General features: G+C 40.2%; 1 protein-coding gene across 6 annotated transcripts in view; it reads right to left on the reverse strand.

Annotated features, from left to right (window-relative positions):
- Positions 1-19307, reverse strand: part of FLT1 (fms related receptor tyrosine kinase 1) — a 195764-nt gene that overhangs the window by 159059 nt on the left and 17398 nt on the right. For all 6 annotated transcript variants that reach the window (XM_008021816.3, XM_073013098.1, XM_073013096.1 and 3 more), the window contains exons 2-3: positions 8841-8937; positions 8223-8449 (exon numbers count right to left, since the gene is read on the reverse strand). In XM_008021816.3, the coding sequence (XP_008020007.1) occupies positions 8223-8449; positions 8841-8937 (324 nt within the window). The remainder of the gene's footprint in view (positions 1-8222; positions 8450-8840; positions 8938-19307) is intronic.

The following is a 19307-nucleotide window of genomic DNA, read 5'->3' on the forward strand; positions in this document are numbered from 1 at the left end:
GAATGTCTTCCATCCAATTTTCACATAGCTGGAAAAGAAAATGGTTAAGAGTTAAGTTACTGTTCTCTAAACTCTCACCATGTGGTCCTAATCAGCTGTCTGCCAGTGATAGATAGAATGAATAATCTCCTTCATACTTCCGCCCTAGAGGGAGTGCACAGTCAGGATGTAGAGGGGTCTAATTCCCAAGAAAAAATCTGCGATTGCAAACAACAACATCATCAGTGTGTATTTTAAACCCTAGAAATATCTGTTTCCCCTCTTTCACATCTTCATCAAAATGAAAAAATAAATCCAGCAAAACTTGACCTTGTACTAGGTTTTTGATGAAGATGTTTGCAGATGGGCCAGAAAATTCCTAGGAGTTCTTTAGAGAATTTGAAGGACAATTCTGCAGATGCACGTCAGTCTCAGGTTGCTGCCATTCTAGGAATCTCACTTGGGTTTCCAGACATGTCATCCAGAGACTGAGAGTCCCACCTTTGTTCACCCCAACATGTTCACCAGTCTCCTGAGCAAATGCATCCAGTAGGGATGTGAGAGGAAAAACAGGATCCATCACCCAACCTGTCTGCATTTGTGGCCTCCTGGCAATGCAGGGACTCAAGTGACTCTATGGTAGGAACCCTAGACAATTCCTGATCAAAACTTTGGAAACCAGTTCCTACTGGAATATTAGTGGTAGAAGAAACACACATTTCAGAAAACACATGGAAGGAACCACATGTTAGGGACAGAGGTGAGATGAGTAAGGGAGGGAAGCTCTTTGCATGGGCAGGGGGAGGAGAGAATGAAGCCATGTGGAAAACAGAAATTTAAAACCAGAGAAGACTCTAGACATTAACGAAGCAACATTAGATAATGTCATAGATTTCCTAAGAAATCTATGCCTAAAAAATTCAACCAACTAATGTGGCTATGAGTTTGGGTTTTATTTTGGGAGCTTTCTTGTTTTCTTCCTGCAAAATGTAAACTGTTTTTGCTTATTTTCCCTTGGAGGAGAATTTTGATGAATAGAAACAATACTTTAAAGTTTATCTCATGAAATTATGACAGTGATTCCATTGACATATTTTTGAAGCTTTGGCAATCTGTTCAGCCATGTGCTGCTCTCTGCCCTTCACAGCGCTGACCTGCACGAAAGCATGAACACCTTTTGGTCTGGGGATGAAGGGACCACGCTCCTGGTGCATTCCCACCTTACAAGGGTCCTTCTGATCCCCACAGGGGGAAAGTGGAGGCAGCGAGGCTAGGCGATGAAACCTGCAGATTGCTACTCTGTTGATGTCCCTGCTGGTTCCATGGAGATGTTTATTGGACTTGCCATACCAGTCTGGCAGATTGGGCAACAAACACCATCTGCCCAACCATCACCCAGCTGGGCAGTGTTGGCTGAGCCTCCTGTGTGTGCCAAATTGTGTCAGATCTGGGAAGGGATCTAAAGGCAGGCAGTGTTGGAGCAACAGCCACGCCTCACAGAACAAGAATAGCGCTCCCCATTAGGGGCTATTAACAGAGCCCTCTTCACTCCTTAGAGACCCACTTCGGAACAATAGTTATTCTTTAAAAAATAAAACTCGTGCTTTAAAAAATACTCACAAATCTGTAAGCCATGGTCCTAGAAAGTAACTGAGGGACTTCACAATTACAGGATTCTGTGACTTTGCTTTTTATGTCTCCCACACAACAAACAACAGGGCCTTATGTGGAGTAGGTATGTAATCAACATCTGCAGACCGATTCCTGCCGGTGGAAACTCCTGGGCCGAGGCTCCGAGTGGGAAAACTCAGTTCAGGAATGAAATGAGTGGATTGCACAGAGCCACCAAAAGCAGTGGACCCAAATCAGCTAAAGGAGAGGGCTTCTTTCCACAGCCACGTTTTCTCCAGGCCTCTGTTTCAGTACTGGTGTGCCCCTCCACACCCCCACCCCCCCAAAAAAATCACAGTGCTTACAATTGGCACTGCTTACCTAAATAGCAGCTATGGCCTATCCTGGTAATTTTTAAACTTATTATGCTAACATTCATAATAAGAAATACATTTTATGTCAGACCCATTAAACACACACACACACACACACACACATATTACTTTACATTTATGCGGGTAAAATGGATATATGCGTGTATAAAATTGAAACAAAAATAATTTTACTAAACAACACTTACCCTTACTCTTTGCAGTTTACTTGGATATTTTCTTTTCTATCCTGGGTTGGTTTTTCTGTTTTGAGACAGAGTCTCACTATGTCGTCCAGGCTGGAGTACAGTGGCTATTCACAGGTGCAATCACAGCTCACTGCAGCCTCAAATCCTGGGCTCAAGTGATCCTCTTGCCCCAGCCTCCTAAATAGCTGAGACTACAGGTGGATGCCCCAGCTCCCAGCTTTTTTTTTTTTTTAATGCAGGTTGCAACCCATTCATTTGATTCCATAGCCCATTAATGAATTTGGAGGCACATTTTAAAAAGCCCTGCTCAACTTAGTAAATTTTTCCTCAAAAGAAAAAAATTAAGTTCGAGGTTAAAAAATTTTAATAAGTATGTAATCTATATTCTTAACAATTAAAACAACAACTAATGCGTAGTTTGATGTCAAGAGCTACACCTCCAGTGCAGCGGGAATAGCCCTAACCTAGCTGGATCCTCATCCTGGCTTCTCAGTGTATGAGCTCTGTCTAGCTCGTGCAAGTAATTGAGGCTGTTTTCTCATATATAACATGGAAGAAATACCAACTCCCTTTTTCTCAGAGATAATTAAGTAAAAGCTCTTAAGGAAAACTGAAGTTCAGTACAAATGAGTTCATTGCATCCTCCTCAGAATCGCCACTGCACTCCAGCCTGGGTGAGACAGCAAGACTCTGTCTCAAAAAAATTAAAAATAAAAGTAAAAATAAAAACAAAAAAAGAATCAGAATATCTGCACTGGTAGGATTTCTACTCGCTCAAGGTTTCATAGCCAGGTAGAGCTTTTTTTTCCCCCCACTAAACACGTTTATATAAAAGCATAATTATTATTCTTTCCCAGAATATCTAAGGTGTTAGAAATTCTACTGCTTTCAGTTATATTCCCAATGCATCCAATAATGTTTCTACCTCAAATTATGCTGCTATGCAAATCTCATTAGTTTTGTGCATATGGGGAAATCAACTGTGGAAAAATTTGTTGTAAAAATGCTCCAACCCATTGACTTTAATAGAGTCAGAGAGGGAAACAATCAAGTAAAGAGAAACAGAAGAGAAGAGATGAGTTTATTTTACAGGGATGAACTAGAAGGGATCCACCCACCCCCATCATTTTTGCTTTTCGATTATAATTTTTCAAGAGGAGATATTATGTTTAAATAGACACTAGAAGCTTATGGCTGGTGAGAGAGAGATATAAGCTAACCTCACAGTGTGGGGTGTCGGGAGCTCAACACCCTAAGTTTAAGGTCTTGCTAACTAAATTAAAGATATTGACAAGTGTTAAACACTTTGGAGATGCCATTAAAAAACTTGTCTGGTCAGTTTTCTTACTTTACAGTCATAACTAATACACTACAATAATATTTTCAATGAAATCTTCTAACTGTGAGAAAAGGCTGACCTAGAGCCAATTTCCTGTGTAGACCAGAGTGTCAGAAAAGAAGTGCAAAAGTGCTCCTTTTTCTCTCCAAGGGAATGAGGTTCTCCTAAATAGCCCCAACATTACTATTCTTCTAGAAATTAGTAGAAGAATTGTATTCTGTTGTAATTAGGAGGTGCTTTGTAATTAGTTCCATTTCAACTTTTTGTTTATGACCTGGTATTTTGTAGCTATATTCAATTCATTTTTAAGAAAGCAGTTTTTACAAATGTATACCATATTTTCCACTATTATGATTCAAAAGCCATACCAAGGGTATATCCAGAGAGGATGATGATAATGATGGTGCCTTTGCATCAATGTAATTTAGTGTGGCAAAGCTCCACCTGGCTGTGGGACCAAGTGGCCCCTTCCAGGATTCTGAGTGTCACACTGATTCCCCTCTTTCCCTCAGCCACTAAACCTCTGATAACCAAGGCCAATGAATCCCCCAATTCTATTAACTCTCCTTCCCGACCACAACCAAAGTGAACTCAGGACACCGCCTTCCACCTGCTTTGATGCACAGAGCAGGCCCCTATCTGGCTTCCTGCCTCAGTCTTGCCCCTTCTGATCTCCTCCTGCCACTGAGAATGTGAAGGGAAAAGCTGACCACCTTATTCCAGTGCTAGCACTTTGCCATGACTCCCCACAGAGCCCTGATGTGAAGTGGATTCTTGGTCCTTCGCTTGTAAAATGAAGAGAATGATGCTTCATTGGATGGTTGTGAGGATTAAATGGCATAAAGTAAATGAAACCATTTGTTTAAGCGAAAAGAAACAAATATAAGAAATTATTATATTAGTGGAAACTTAAATTTACTAGATAATTTGGTAATTAAGTAAAGTAGTTAAATATAATTACTTGGGTGCTTAAACTGATTTAATACATTATGCTAGAGGTTTGGTGGATTTACACAAGCTGGAATGACAAAGTGCTGATATTGATTTTTCTGAGCATTACATATCAGAGGTTACATCCTAATCAGTGCTCAGGTGGGAACGGTGCCTGTTACGCAGCAGGCAATCAATAATGCCTAAGTAACAGTTTGTTCATAATTTGCATGCTGGATTTCATGATATGTAGACAGAGCTGCACTCCTGATTCTTTTTCTTAAAACGCTATTAGACTACAAATCTACCTTTTCAAAAGACGTGTCTAAATGCGGTTACTCATCCTCGGAGAAAAATAAAATGAAATCCCAATAATCTGCAGATGCTTATTGGGGCTGAAATCCCGCAAACATATTCTAAAGTAAATATTCAACAATAATAAATACATGATAACCAAGCTAATATCTGGCGAATAATCACAGCTGTGTATTAGGAAATGGTTGGAGTTTTATTAGTGCCAGAGACAATGCTCTGAGTCATCAGAGATAAGTTTTGTGCTCCTGAACTAAAATAAACCTGTCATGGAAGTGTTCAGTAACAATGGAAGCAGAAGATCAAATTTCCTCAGAGAGAGAGTTAATAAAATAATGAAAAAAGAGATATATAAAATACTAGGCTCCGCGGAAAAGTTATGATTGTTTAATGGATTATATCACAGTTATCTTGGACTTTAACAAGGTGTGATTATGAGACCAATATCACCCTACCAGGAAACAAATAACAAAATAGGTGTTACTATTCACAGTAGTACAGTTACAGGCTCATAGTAACTGTTTCCTAAATATTTGCTGATTAAATCAATTAGCAAACAAGATTCAGAAGGCTCTTCTATGGTTACCATTATTGATTCCAACATCTTTTAGTAACAGTGCTATTTAAAAATAGTAGTCTCATAATATTATCACACCAATTTTTCCAATGAGCTCATATAATATTCACAGTATATGTTTGTATATATATGTGTGTATTCCATAATAACCTATGAAATACAATGCATTTCACAATCCTTCCTTGTCCAAAAACAATCTTTGTGATAGATAATTTCCTGATGTCCAGCAAATTATGCAAGTGTTTTATGATATTGGAACTTGTAATTTTCTGCGAATGGTTGTGGACTATTACAGGAAGGCAGACATGATAAATACATGACCTAATGGCCACTGCTCCCCCACAGTCTTACAAGAGACATCAATAATCAATCATGGCACTTTTTCCCACTAAGCCTGGAATTTATCCTCAATGTCAGTTTTAACATAGTATTCCACACAGCACCTGTTAATCCATTCATTTATTCCTTTAGCAAGTATTATTGATTTCTTAATATGTGCAAGGCTTTCTACCAGGGCAGCACATTGCAGATAAAAGTAACCAGGACAGACATGGACTGTGCCATCACAGGGCTTAGATGAACAACGAATTTGACGCTCAAAGTCATGATTGTTTGCCAGATCTGCTCTGTTGTGTAGTTGAAATGGAACTAATTCTAAGTAGTAGTGTCTCTCCTTTGCGATAGTAGGGGACTGAGTGGAGAGGCTTGTACTTCCTGGCTCCATAAAGCCATGGTGTCTATTGAATAGTTGAGGAGTTAAAGGTGAAAATAGTTGAACACTGTTTATTAGAAAACAAAAAGAGATGGTTTTCTTTTTATTCATTTAAGTGTTTAATTTGCAAGTCAGACTGATAAACCCATAGGAGAAAGTTTTATGAAAATATTAGAATGAGTACATTTTTCTCCCTCTCCCCTAGAGAGACAGGGGCAGTCTGTGACTCACTGCAGTGTTTTCCTTTCTCCACAAATGTCGGAAAGAACACAATATGCTATGTGGAATTAGAGAAAGGGAACAGATGGCTGAGTATATGGCTTTTTCCACCACTATCAAGCATGTTTTCTTTCCCCCTCAGCTGCAAAAGTACCTCTCTGAAAGTCTCTGCTGTTAATGCTGCACCTTCTCCACCCTTCCTTATTCCTGCCTGCCATCCTTTCATCCCTGCTTTAGAAGCGGGCTGACTTCCCCAAGCAAAGTTCCCCGGCCTACCTCCCACTCTTACGTGGAAGTGAGCTGACTGCATCCCTTGATGGCAAACTGCTTGGATGGTTAGTCCCTTACAGTTATCTACCCGCTGACCAAGTGCAAAATGTCAAAACAGAATTTGGAGGATTGGGGACATGAAAGTGGCTCAGTCAAAATCAGGCTGATGGCAGCTACAGAGGTTACTGTCAATAACAGGCAACTGTTCTGCTGTCTCCTAAGACTAATCCTGAATCTGGATATGTACATGTTATGCTCAGGGAAAACACTGTCTAGTTGCCTTATTTCACAAATTTAAAAAAATCTCATGTCCAGGCGCAGTAGCTCATGCCTGTAATCCCAACACTTTGGGAAGCCGAGGCAGGTGGATCACCTGAGGTCAGGAGTTCGAGACCAGCCTGCCCAACATGATGAAACCCCGTCTCTACTAAAAATAAAAAAATTAGCCAGGAGTGGTGGCAGACTCCTGTAATCCTAGCTACTCGGGAGGCTGAGGCAGGAGAATTGCTTGAACCTGGTAGGCGGAGGTTGTAGTGAGCTGAGATCGTGCCACTGCACTCCAGCCTGGGTGAGAGAGCAAGACTCCATCTCAAACAAAACAAAACAAAACAAAACAAAACAAGCAAACAAAAAACCAAAAAAACTACCTCACTAAAACATTAATTCTATTGTACTACCTCCAATGCAAAGACCCAGTTCTTGAACTCACCAGAAGGTAGACCCACAATGTATATTTAGCTATTGAAGTTGATGGTTGGTTGTTTTCTTTTGTTTTTTTGTTTTTTTTTTTAAACCTGATTCTGTGTCTGAAATGCCTACTAATATTGCTTAGTGTTCTCTACAGCCTTGTTTGTGTGTGTGTGCCTTTTTCTTTAATCCCCTCAAGATGTGAAAATTGACTGGAACTAAACAAGAAGAAGAAAGTGACAGGCCATTTTTAGTATTCTTTCTCTGGGTTCCGATTTTACTGTGAGTTTCTACTTCTTAAAAGATTTTGCATTTCTTCCCTTTGAATGTTACTTCATTTGTTCATTCTCTAAGGAAGGAAATACAGTATCATAAAAATTATGAATGAATGAAAATAATTTTTTTACGAGTACTATAAAAAATGAATCAAACATGATTCATTTTTACCCTTTGCCCTTTGCACTGTATCCTGGTCAGTGCCAGTTCTCATGTCATTGTAGTAGTTCCTCAGTGAACATGAAATAATACAACATTGTCCATTGGAACCAGTTATATAACATTTGTGATAATAGCAACATTGTGTTTATTAATTTAGTAGAAACAACAGTATTTTACAGTTCCAACATATAAGAGAATGCAGCTGTGTTAAATGACAAAAATCATGTATTCTATTTTGGGCTTCTCAATAACTAAGGAATAGAACTAAAATCCTTTTATTCACTTATTCATCCAACTATGGGCCACATACTGTGCTAGGAGCTGTGGGTACAGAGGTCATCTATACAGACCAGTCTCTCTCTTTGTGGAGCACACAAGTGACTGACCAGGCCTTGACAATTCTGGTTAAAATTGACATTCATGAAAGTGTCTACAACTAGGATGGAGTCTCTTTCCTAACCCGTTTCTTTCACACTCACCAGGAAAGCAACCCTTCCAATGGACCCGGGTAGACTTATGACTCATTGCAAAGCAGCAGCAAACAGAATGTAGAAAATGGAAGTCTTACCACTAATAAATATATAGATTGCAGATTCTGTGTCCTTCTTCTTTGAAGTAGGTACAGCTAGATATTTGCAGCTGTAGAAGCCAGTGTGGTTTGCTTGAGCTGCATTCAAGGTCAAAGTACTGCAGAATTGTTTGCCATTTCTTCCACAGGCAGATTTAGTTATGCTCAGCCTTTTGCTTTCCTTACTCACCGTTTCAGGCAAAGACCATTGATGGGCTGCTTCCCCCCTGCAATCACAGATAAGAAGACAAAACATATTTATGGCTGGGCCCTGGGCTCAGCACCAGTTCCTAAGTATTCATTTTATTAGGAAGTGGAGGTCCTCTCTTAAGTGTAGTCATCTTCCTCTTTACGGGAAAGCAACACATTCAGAAAAGCTGCAGAACAATACTCAGAATGAAGACGCAGAACTATCTGGGCATCCCTTCCCCCATTTCCCTGAGTGAGTAATGCTCTCCCTTCCCCATGAATCCCCTTTTCATGGGAAGCTGGAGGGTATGGTTTGCACTTTGCAGATCACAGGAGATCACTGAGGTCCCTACCTTTTTACTCTGCCAGGGAATGATTGTGCCTTAGGCATGGGGACTAGATTATTCCCAAACCAACACAGTCACTTACCTGCATTGGAGATGCAGTGTCTGGCCTGCTTGCGTGACGTGTTGGGTGCCTTTTAAACTCAGTTCAGGACCTTTTAATTTTGAACCTGAACTAGATCCTGAAAAACAAATTTTTAAAATGTGTTATTTATAAGTTGCCTTCTAACCTCTTTTTAGTTATCTTTCCATAAAGGTGAGTTTTTCATTTTTAATTTATTTACATCTTTAATGTACTTGCATCTTTAATTTATAAGCAAAAGATACACTAATACAAATTTCTCTTAACTCACAATTTTTTTCTAGCTCTACCCTTGCTCATAAATATTATATATCCTTTTATACCAAATGACCTAAATAACATCCAAAAGCCTATTTATGTAGAATGTTACTGGATTCATATAGGTTCAATGCAATTATATTAGAATATATAACTTGTTATGATATTCAAATATCTAATAACTTAGTAAAAACTTTCAAGAATAAATGTGTCATCCAAAATATATTTTCAATACTGAACTTTTTCCAGTGTGGCTCACCTAGTCCTGTAGGCCTGTCTCATCTTTTTTTCTGAATAAAAAGTACAGAAATTTTCCTGGGCTCTGGACTTAGTGCAATCATTAGTTGAGCAATGATATTTTTGGTCAATCATTTCCCTTTCTGAACCAGTTTCCTCATTTGGAAAACTAACTTTAGAATCGAAATCAGTTTTAGAAGCCATTTGGTTTGTCTTACATAATCTGTGAGTTCCCTCTATAGTGGTACAGTCAAAAGGGAACTGTTTGCACGCTTACGTGACATTCGACAAACATCTCACAGAGGACTGTTGTGAGGCAATGAAGTGAGGTGGTGAAAGTGCTTTAAAGTCTACACATCTCTGTATGATGCAATAATGACATCCATTTTAGTGACTAGTTATGTCACCCTAGACAAGTCATCTCTCTTTCCAGATCTCAGCTCTCTTATCTGTAAAAAAGAGATTGGACTAGATGACCTTGAAATCTCTGACCTTCCATTTCTCACAGTCCCAGCCTGATATAGCTTGGATCTGACCCTCCAGTTCTGATGTTGAATTATAATCCTCAGTGCTGGAGGTGCGGCCTGGTGGGAGGTGTTTGGGTCACGGGGTGGATCCCTCATGCATGGCATGGTGCTGTCGTTTAGATCTGATTATTTAAAAGTGTGTGGCACCTGCCCGCTTCTCTTGTTTCTGCCATCACCATGTGATACACCTGCTCCTGTTTTGCCGTTGACATGAGTAAGGGCTCCCTGAGGCCTCACCAGAAGGCGAGCAGATGCTAGCACCATGCTTGTACAGCCTGGAGAACTGTGAGTCAATTATACCTCTTAATAAATTACCAAGCCTCAGATACTTCTTTACAGCAATGCAAGAACAGCCTAACAGACAGCCTCATGATTTTTTGAACTATAGGTGCTACAGAGGCTGAGCCTCCCTTGAAGTTCTTATTGACCAATCAGAATACTATCAGTAAGGATCTCTCTCGCCTCCTTCCTCCCCTCATCCCTCACTCTCTTCTCCTTCTCCCTCTTCTTCACCAGCCTCCTCCTCCTCCCCTCTTCCCAGGCAGCTGCAATGCCTCCGAAAGGCAGGGGATGAGGGGTCCAGGATTAGCGTTCCTTAGGCGGGAATAGAAGTTAGCAGGAGAGAAGAAAGAGATTCTTGGAGGGAGGAAAACTTAGTATTGACATCAATCTCGGGGCATAGTTTTACTTTAAAAAATCAGTTTAAACAGGGGAAGCAAAGGTAGAAGCTCGAAGTGAATGGTCATGCAGGCTTTACCATTAGGTCACACAGATCTGTGAGATGAGATGCGTGTGTCAAATACCCTGGTTATGCCCAGCAGTGCTCTCCAGCGTTTCTCTTGGGTTTGACTATCTCAAAGAAAGCTGGATTCAGTTAGAAGATCTGCGTCCGAGGCTTAGCTTTTCCACCTACTGACTGCATGGCCTTGGGATCACTTCATTTGCTGCTCCTCAGGCTGCTCATGAGTGGAAATGGAAAGCCTGCGAGCCACCTCACAGGCAGGGTGTGCGCATTCGGTGCTGTGCTGTGGAAGAGGCTGGCTTGCTGCCTGGCATGTGGCAGATGCCCACTGTCACCGACATCTAGGAGAATCACTTCCCCTCCCCCTGCTTCTGTCAGAACATTCTGCTGGGTATATAATTTCAAAGATATTAAATTAACACGTGCTTTTCTGGTATTGCTGACGATATAAATTAGCATCTTTTAAATTTTTATTTTATTTTTGAGACAGAGTGTCACTTTTTCTCCCAGGCTCGAGTGCCTTGGTGCGATCTTGGCTCACTCTGCAACCTCCGCCTGCCAGGTTCAAGTGATTCTCGTGCCTCAGCCTCCTGAGTAGCTGGGACTACAGGTGCGCGTCATCAGTGTGGCTAATTTTTTGTATTTTTAGTTGAGGTGGGGTTTTGTCCTGTTTGCCAGGCTGGTCTTGAACTCCTGGCCTCAGATGATCCACCTGCCTCAGCCTCCCAAAGTATTGGGATTACAGGCATGAGCCCAGCCGAAATTAATATCTTAAAAGTAACTTTTATCCTGGTATCAAAGTACTCCTAAATAAAATTGCTGAATATTAACTAAATTAAAATCCCTGTTTCATATGGATCCCATTGGTCTATCAGATCACCTCCTAGATCAAGCCGACCCCTCCAGGTACCTAGGAACATATTTTCACTCATCTTTATGAGTTTCTTGAGGCAACATGTAGCCTGAAATCAGGGATCTGTGGAAACGCCAGGCTTTTCTAAAGCCACAGCCAGCAATGGATAACACCTGCCCTGAGAAACTACGCCAGAAGAGTTTCTGCCCTTCTTTACGGCATGGAACTCTGGGGATTTAATTGAGCAATTGTTCACGTGCTGGAAAAGATCCATTGAAGCTTCCTGTGGAAAATTCTGGCATTACTTATAGTTATCTCTGTGGTCTGTCTGGAGATGCTGAGCGCTCCCGTCCAGGAAAAGCAGCAGTTCCCCTGTTTGTGACATGAAGTAAATCCCACTGCCTACATCTTGGTTTCCAGATCATATGAATCTTTCTTTATCAGCAACCTAGAACACCAGTACTCCTGACCCTCATCAGAGGAAACCGCTAACTTCAAAGAACCACCCAAAGCCCAGCTGAGAGAAGTGCTATTTATTTATTTATTTATTTATTTATTTATTTTTGAGATAGAGTTTCGCTCTTGTCACCCAGGCTGGAGTGCAATGGCACAGTCTCGGCTCACTGCAGCCTCCGCCTCCCGGGTTCAAGCGATTCTCCTGCCCCAGCCTTCCAAGCAGCTGTGATTACAGGCGTGCGCCACTACACCCAGCTAATTTTTAGATTTTTTAGTAGAGACGGGGTTTCCTCATGTTGGCCAGGCTGGTCTCAAACTCCTGATCTCAGGTGATCCGCCCACCTTGGCTTCCCAAAGTGCTAGGATTACAGGAGTGAGCCATCGTGCCCGACAAGAAGTTCTATTTACAGAAGGTCTCTTAAATAGTGTGCCCTCTACTTGTTCCTGTCTGCACTCCCCACGCTGTCCCCCAACCAGAAGAAGACAACATAACTGAGTGGCTAAAAGACACTGACAAAAATGGGGTTATTCTAAAAAAAAAATGTTGCTACATAATTTGTCTCCAGTAATATCAGTGAATTTTGCACTTAGAATGAGGAAGCTAGATAAAAAATAGTTAACCAAAACAAAGGAAAACAGAAGGATAAGGAAATAAATTTCCAAGTAACTGGTGATTTCGAGTGCATCACTATCCTTCAGTTAATAGGAAACTAGAATCTCATAAAGGTTATTGGAAGTGTCAAGATTATAGTTTAACAGGAAAACGAATAAGAAAAAGGGAAAGTGAAAATATTTATTTCTCAAATGTTTTGAATTCACATTATTAGACCTTAAAACATTTCTTTGAGGCAGTTTAACGTCCATATACCTATCTGAGTAACAAAGATTCAACATCTGCTTTAGCATCTACTGCATGCTAGACACTTGCCCATCTTATTAGTGATTTATATAAAGATAGATATGTATGTACATGCCCATAAACACGTGCATAGTCACAGCATGGGGGACTGAGCTTGGTCGTCTCAGTAGCTCAGAGTCATATTGCCCATTTAGATAATAAATCCACAGGCTGTTTCATTTTCAAGGGTGGAGTGCTATAGTTTAGCAATGAAGCTCAGATGGGGATCAGAACTTTCCACTGCTTCACATGGCAGCCTAAAAATCTGATTTAAAAGAATGATTTTTGTCCTCCCAATAAACGATCTTGTCCCTTCTGTGAACTACTGTTTTCATCAAAGTCAATTACAATATAATCATAAGAGGCATACAGATCTCCTTACATCAGGAAAATTAATGTTTAAATAAAACAAAACAAAAAAAAACTCAACACACAGCATGAAAATGGGCTTTATCCCATGCTACTTTGTTAGAAAAACTGTTAAGGTCAAGCAGTGTAAGCTAATAGCATTAAAAAACCAACATGTGAACGTGGACTTATTTGAACACGGACACTTTGTATTGATCTTTTTTTTTTCTTTTTGAGATGGAGTTTCACTCTGTCACCAGGGCTGGAGTGCAGTGGCACCATCTCAGCGCACTGCAACCTCCGCCTCCTGGGTTCACGCCATTCTCCTGCCTCAGCCTCCCGAGTAGCTGGGACTATAGGCGCCTGCCACCATGCCCGGCTAATTTTCTTGTATTTTTAGTAGAGACAGGGTTTCACCGTGTTAGGCAGGATGATCTCGAACTCCTGACCTTGTGATCTGCCCGCCTCGGCCTTCCAAAGTTCTGAGATTACAGGCGTGAGCCACCGCGCCCAGCCTATATTGATCTTATCTGAGTATTTTCTTTGTTGTTTTTCTGTTCTGTATTATCTGGCAGGTGTAACAGAACTTTATGACTCTTTGACACAAATCCCTCTCCTTTCCCACATGCTAAACCTCACATAGAAGGCCTATATGTAGACTGTTCTAAAATGCCACACTTAATTTCCCATCTTAGTTTCATTAGGCAAAATGGAATTTTTTTTTTCTTTGACTTCAATGGGAAGGGTGAATACATATGTAAGTAAAGGATGGCTTTATTTTGCAACCAAATCCAAAGCCCAGATGATTGAGGTTCCTTCTTCAAATGCTCTTCAGAGCTACCATGATGGATACTAAAAGAGCCAACTCGCACTAGAGGTCATTATGAACCAGACAGCCTTGAGGTCACTTTTAAAACTCAAGACTCTCAATGTAAAGTCTGACTAAGAGTATGTTTAGAAAACTGCTATTTTTACTAATCTAAATAAACAGTGTTCTAGCTGGTCGAACCCAACTTCAAGACAAATTCCCTGGTTTCTCTCCCACCAGATGCCACTTTGGTGCCCCTTATTCTACTGAAGTCTTAGGGTTATTCTCTGTAAGAAAGGAGCTTTATTTGAATATAAATCATGAAACATCTGTGTTTTCCCCTTTTTTATTGTAAGTCATTAATCTCCCTAGCTCTGCCACTGGCGAGTTCGGTTGTGGCCATGGGCAGGTCACATTAAGCCTCCGATTCTTCATCTGTCAACACAGGAGGTTAGACTTCGGTTTTTATGGTCCTTTTCAGCTAAAAATTCTGATCCTGGGATCACAGTAATTGATAACAATGTGTAAGTTAGAAATCACATTTTAAAAAGACTTACGGTTGGTAAAAAGACAATAGCCCAATTTTAAAAATCAAGCAAGGCTCTGAATAGACCCCTTCCCAAAGAAGATATATAAATGACCAATAAGCCCTTGAAAAGATAAAGGACATCATTAGTCATCAGTAACATGCAAATAAAAAACATAGGGAGACACCACTTCATGCCGACTGGGAAAGCTTAAATAAAAAAAGACAGATAAGAACAAGTGTTGGTGAGAATGTGGAGAAATTGGAACCTTCTTACATTGCAGGTAGGATTTTTAAATGGTGCAGCCCACTTTGGCAAACAGTATGGCAGTTCCTCGAATTGTTAAACATAGAGTTGATCATAATTTAAACACATGACTCAACCATTGCGCTCCTGGGTATCTACCCAAGACAGATGAAAACGTCTGTTCACATAAAAACTTTCACACAATGTCCACAGCAGTATTACCTATCACAGCCAAAAAGAAACAACCTGGGCCCAGCATGGTGGCTCACGCCTGTAATCCCAGCACTTTGGGAGGCGGAGGAGGGTGGATCACCTGAGGTCAGCAGTTCGAGACCAGCTTGGCCAACATGGTGAAACCCCATCTCTATTAAAAATACAAAAATTAGCTGAACATGGTGGTGTGCGCCTGTAGTCCCAGCTACTCAGGAGACTGAGGAAGGAGAATGGCTTGAATCCGGGAGGCGGAGATTACAGTGAACCAAGACTGCGTAATTGCGCTCCAGCCTGGTGACAGAGCGAGACTCCATTGAAAGAAAGAGAGAAGGAAGGAAGGAAGGAAGGAGGGAGGGAGGGAGAGAGAGAGAGAGAGAAAGAAATAGAAAGGAAGGAAGGAAGGAAGGAAGGAAGGAAGGAAGGAAGGAAGGAAGGAAGGAAGGAAGGAAGGAAGGAAGGGAATCCAATGTCCATCAACTGATGAATGGGTAAATAAAATATGGCAGATCCTTACAATGGAGTATTATTTGGCAATAAAAAGAAATGCTGATATGTGCTGCCACATAGATGATCTTGAAAACATTATGCTGGCGCACAGAGAAAAAGTCACGTAAGCACACAAGGAGAAAGCAGCTGTCTGCTAGCCACAGAGAGATGTCTCAGGAGAAACCAGACCTGCCAGCACCTTGATCTCCTTGATCTCAAACTTCCAGCTTCCAGAATTATGAGAAAATAAGTTCCTCTAGTTTTATTGTTAAAAAACAAAAACAGGCCAGGCATAGTGGCACACACCTGTAATCCCAGCACTTTAGGAGGCTGAGGCAGGTGCATCCTGAGGTCAGGAGTTCGAGACCAGTTTGGCCAACATGGTGAAATCCTGTCTTTACTAAAAATACAAAAATTAACCAGGTGTGGTGGCATGCACCTGTAATCCCAGCTACCCGGGAGGCTGAGGCATGAGAATTGCTTGAACCTGGAGGAGGAGATTTCAGTGAGCTGAGATTGCACCACTGCACTCCAGCCTGGGCGACAGAAAGTCTGTCTCAAAAACAAAACAAAACAAAATAACCACATACACATACACACACACACACACACACACACACACACACACCCCACAAATCATTGTGCTAAGTAAAAGAAGTCAGTCACAAATGGCCACATATTGTATGATTCCATTTATATGAAATGTTCAGAACAGGCAAATGCTGGAGACAGGAAAGTACGTTAGTGGTTGCCAGGGCGTGATGGGAGGAGGATGGAGAGTGACTGATAATCAGCATGGGGTTTCTTTTGGGGGTGATGAAAATGTTCTAAAATTAGATTAATGGTGATGGTTGTACAACTCTTGAATGGACTGAAAACCACTGAATTATATACTTTAATATTCTTGTCTCTTACAGTCGTATTTTGGGGTGTCATATTCTGGCCTCCTATAGTATGTGAGCTTTATCTCAATAAGGTAGCTATTTTTAAAAACCTAACAACTTATGACTAAAGTAATCACAGAGTTCTGTTGAAAGCCTAGAATATCCAGTTATTTTGAAATGTGTTGCCACATATGACCCCATCAGTGTGAGATTTTACACTAGTTGTTTCTCCAGCTTAAAACTTCAGAAGGCTGATTTTAGAGACCTAATTTTTCCTTCATGTTCCGTAACATCACTACCTAATAGTAGAAGTTTACAAACATGTTGCAAAAAACGTACTGTTCCCTCCCCCATTACAATCTTTTCAATTTAATTTAGTGTTAGTTTTAAATCACTCCTAATTGCATTTTTGAATTTTCCCTATTTAAATTGAAATTTTTAACAAATTATGTAGCTAAGACTCTCTGAATAAATCTGGTGTTTCCTTTTATATCAATTTTTTTTATTTCTAATTTATTTGTTTTTAACTTAAAGCTCTGTATATTCCATTTATTTCAAATGAAATGCATCTGTCTTTGATTTTGCATACTGCATTTTCAGTAGTACATAATCCTGCATGATAAATGGCCTCTTTATCTAAATAGAGATCCCCAAGTATCATGTTTCTAAAATTTGAATTTAAGATCATGAGCCTTTTACAAAGGTTGTTCGAGGTTAATTAAACATAATTCACAATAAGAGACAATATTCTTTCCTTAAGAGGTAGCTTATTAAAGGCCTAAGTCTCATAGACTAAATCTCATAGAATCTTTGTGGTTCGTGGCAAGGGTGGGAGAAGGGTTAAGAATGCAATTGCAAATTTCCAGAAGCTACTAACATTTTTATTTGCGATGCTAATTCTTATAGGGCTCTGAAACTTAATAAAAAAGTTAACTCTTGGTTCTTAACCTCTGTGTCATATCTCTATCCAAGTATTTTATCAGACAATATGAAGTGGACATTATAAGTGAATGCCTAGATTTAAATTACCACATTAAATGGAGACTACACTACCAGCTATGCTGACAGGGACCATGCTTTGATGAAGAGCATTATAATGTCCCATCTCCTCTCTTCCAGAATGATGGAGAAAGGCCAGAGAGTTCATATTCCATCCACCAACAGACTAAACAGATGATGTGAAAGCCATGGGGATTTGTATGAACTGAAAGCATATTTTTTTACGTCTCACAATTAGCAATGATATTAATTTTTAAAATGTCGGGTTTGTCTTTCAAAACAATTGGCCTTAAATCAAGACAGAATGTAAAGAAAGAATGTGCACATAAATACACACACACACACGCACGCACACACACACGCCTGCTGACACGCATGCATACGCTTTTCTCTCCATGAAAACTTCAAGTTTGTTTGAATGGTGGTGGGGAGGTTGATGTAGAACGAGCAGAGGTTTTTGGTGTGTGCTTTAATTACATTTTTCATTCAGCTTAGGCTTAGGGAAAGCTCTTTCTAGGCGGGGATTTAGAAATTGACTTGTATGTGGCAAGAGTATGAGGCTGTGACTCACTGCTGACTAATCCCTTATGCAGATGAGATTATTTGTGACTTTCACATGGGCACCTTTACAAATACCTAATATTTTATTTTAGAGTAATTATGTTATTGGTCTTCAAGGTCCACAATAGCACTGAATGTTTAGGCAGCTGCTGTCCAGCAACAGCATATTTAGTTTGTAGAAAGTTTCTAAACCTAGGAACCTACTTTTTCCTTTAAATCTTTATAGTATATTAAACTCACTATTTTACCACACTGATTTCTTGCTTTAGAGGTTTTGCCATTCTAAGTAATCCCTAAACTATTTGATTCAATATGTGAAGTCTCTGATCTCAAAGCCTGAATAGAAAATTCAAAATAGTCGTGTATACAGCATTTATGTCTTGAATCCAGGTGTCAAAAAATAAATTAAGAAATCACATAAACGTTTAACGTCATCAGTTGGCATTGGCACTTCTCTGCAATTATGTTCATTTCAATAATTCTGCTCTGGTTTGTTCGTTTTAAGGCTGTCTTACAATTCATATTTTAATTGTCTGTCAATGAAACCCATAAATAGATTTTGTAGCTCTTGGCACAAAAGACATCACACTGTTAGCCACTGAAGTGGCCAAAGTCTAAAATCATCAGAACTTGGACGGTTTTCATCCCATCTATACATGGGTCATTGACTTTACTCATTTTTCCTTAAGCTTCATAAAAGTTATTTAAAAGGAAAAAAATTTGTGTGGTTTAAAATGTTTACCAGGAAAAAATGCTCTAATACCATCAACATTCCTACTGTCAATGTTTATGAGGGGAACATGTCTTCCGCGTGCCTCTCTGAGCTTTTCACTTGACACTGCCTTCTCTGTGGGTCACAGTTTAACAGGGCACATTCATTGATCATTAGGCCTGTCACCAGGCTACCATCAGGGGCCTACCCTTCCAATGACCTACAGCCATGCACAACTCCTTTTCATGTGACATCAGAGTTAATTAAGGTTGGTTTGGGAGAAATCTCCTGCTGACCAAGGAGTTACCTTTTCCCAAAAAATGCTCTACTCCTACACCGCTGGTCTGTTATTAAATGAGTTCAAAACCCACCTCCACAGAGCTGTCTAACAATATGTCATTTCAGTTTACCATACGATGTCATGAAAGTTATCTGAGCTGCCTAGGGCAAAGGTCAAGATCTGGTTGACAGGGCACAAGACGTAACTCGTAAAATACTCGGTAGAGAAGTCTGGTAGACCTTCGTCTGGTTATGCAAAGGGCCACAAACAGAGAAAACACTCTTTACACCCTAAAAATGCATAAAGGAACGTTTTGTCTGTTAGGCAGGGCTTGGACACGTCTCTGTTTTCTCTATCAATGGCAGAGCACTTGTTACATTTGAAGCATACTCGCCACGGGCTTATGTTCTTATCCAATGTCACTGTTCAGAGGTC

This window comes from Chlorocebus sabaeus, chromosome 3 (assembly GCF_047675955.1).
Source record: "Chlorocebus sabaeus isolate Y175 chromosome 3, mChlSab1.0.hap1, whole genome shotgun sequence".
NCBI classification, from domain to species: domain Eukaryota; kingdom Metazoa; phylum Chordata; class Mammalia; order Primates; family Cercopithecidae; genus Chlorocebus; species Chlorocebus sabaeus.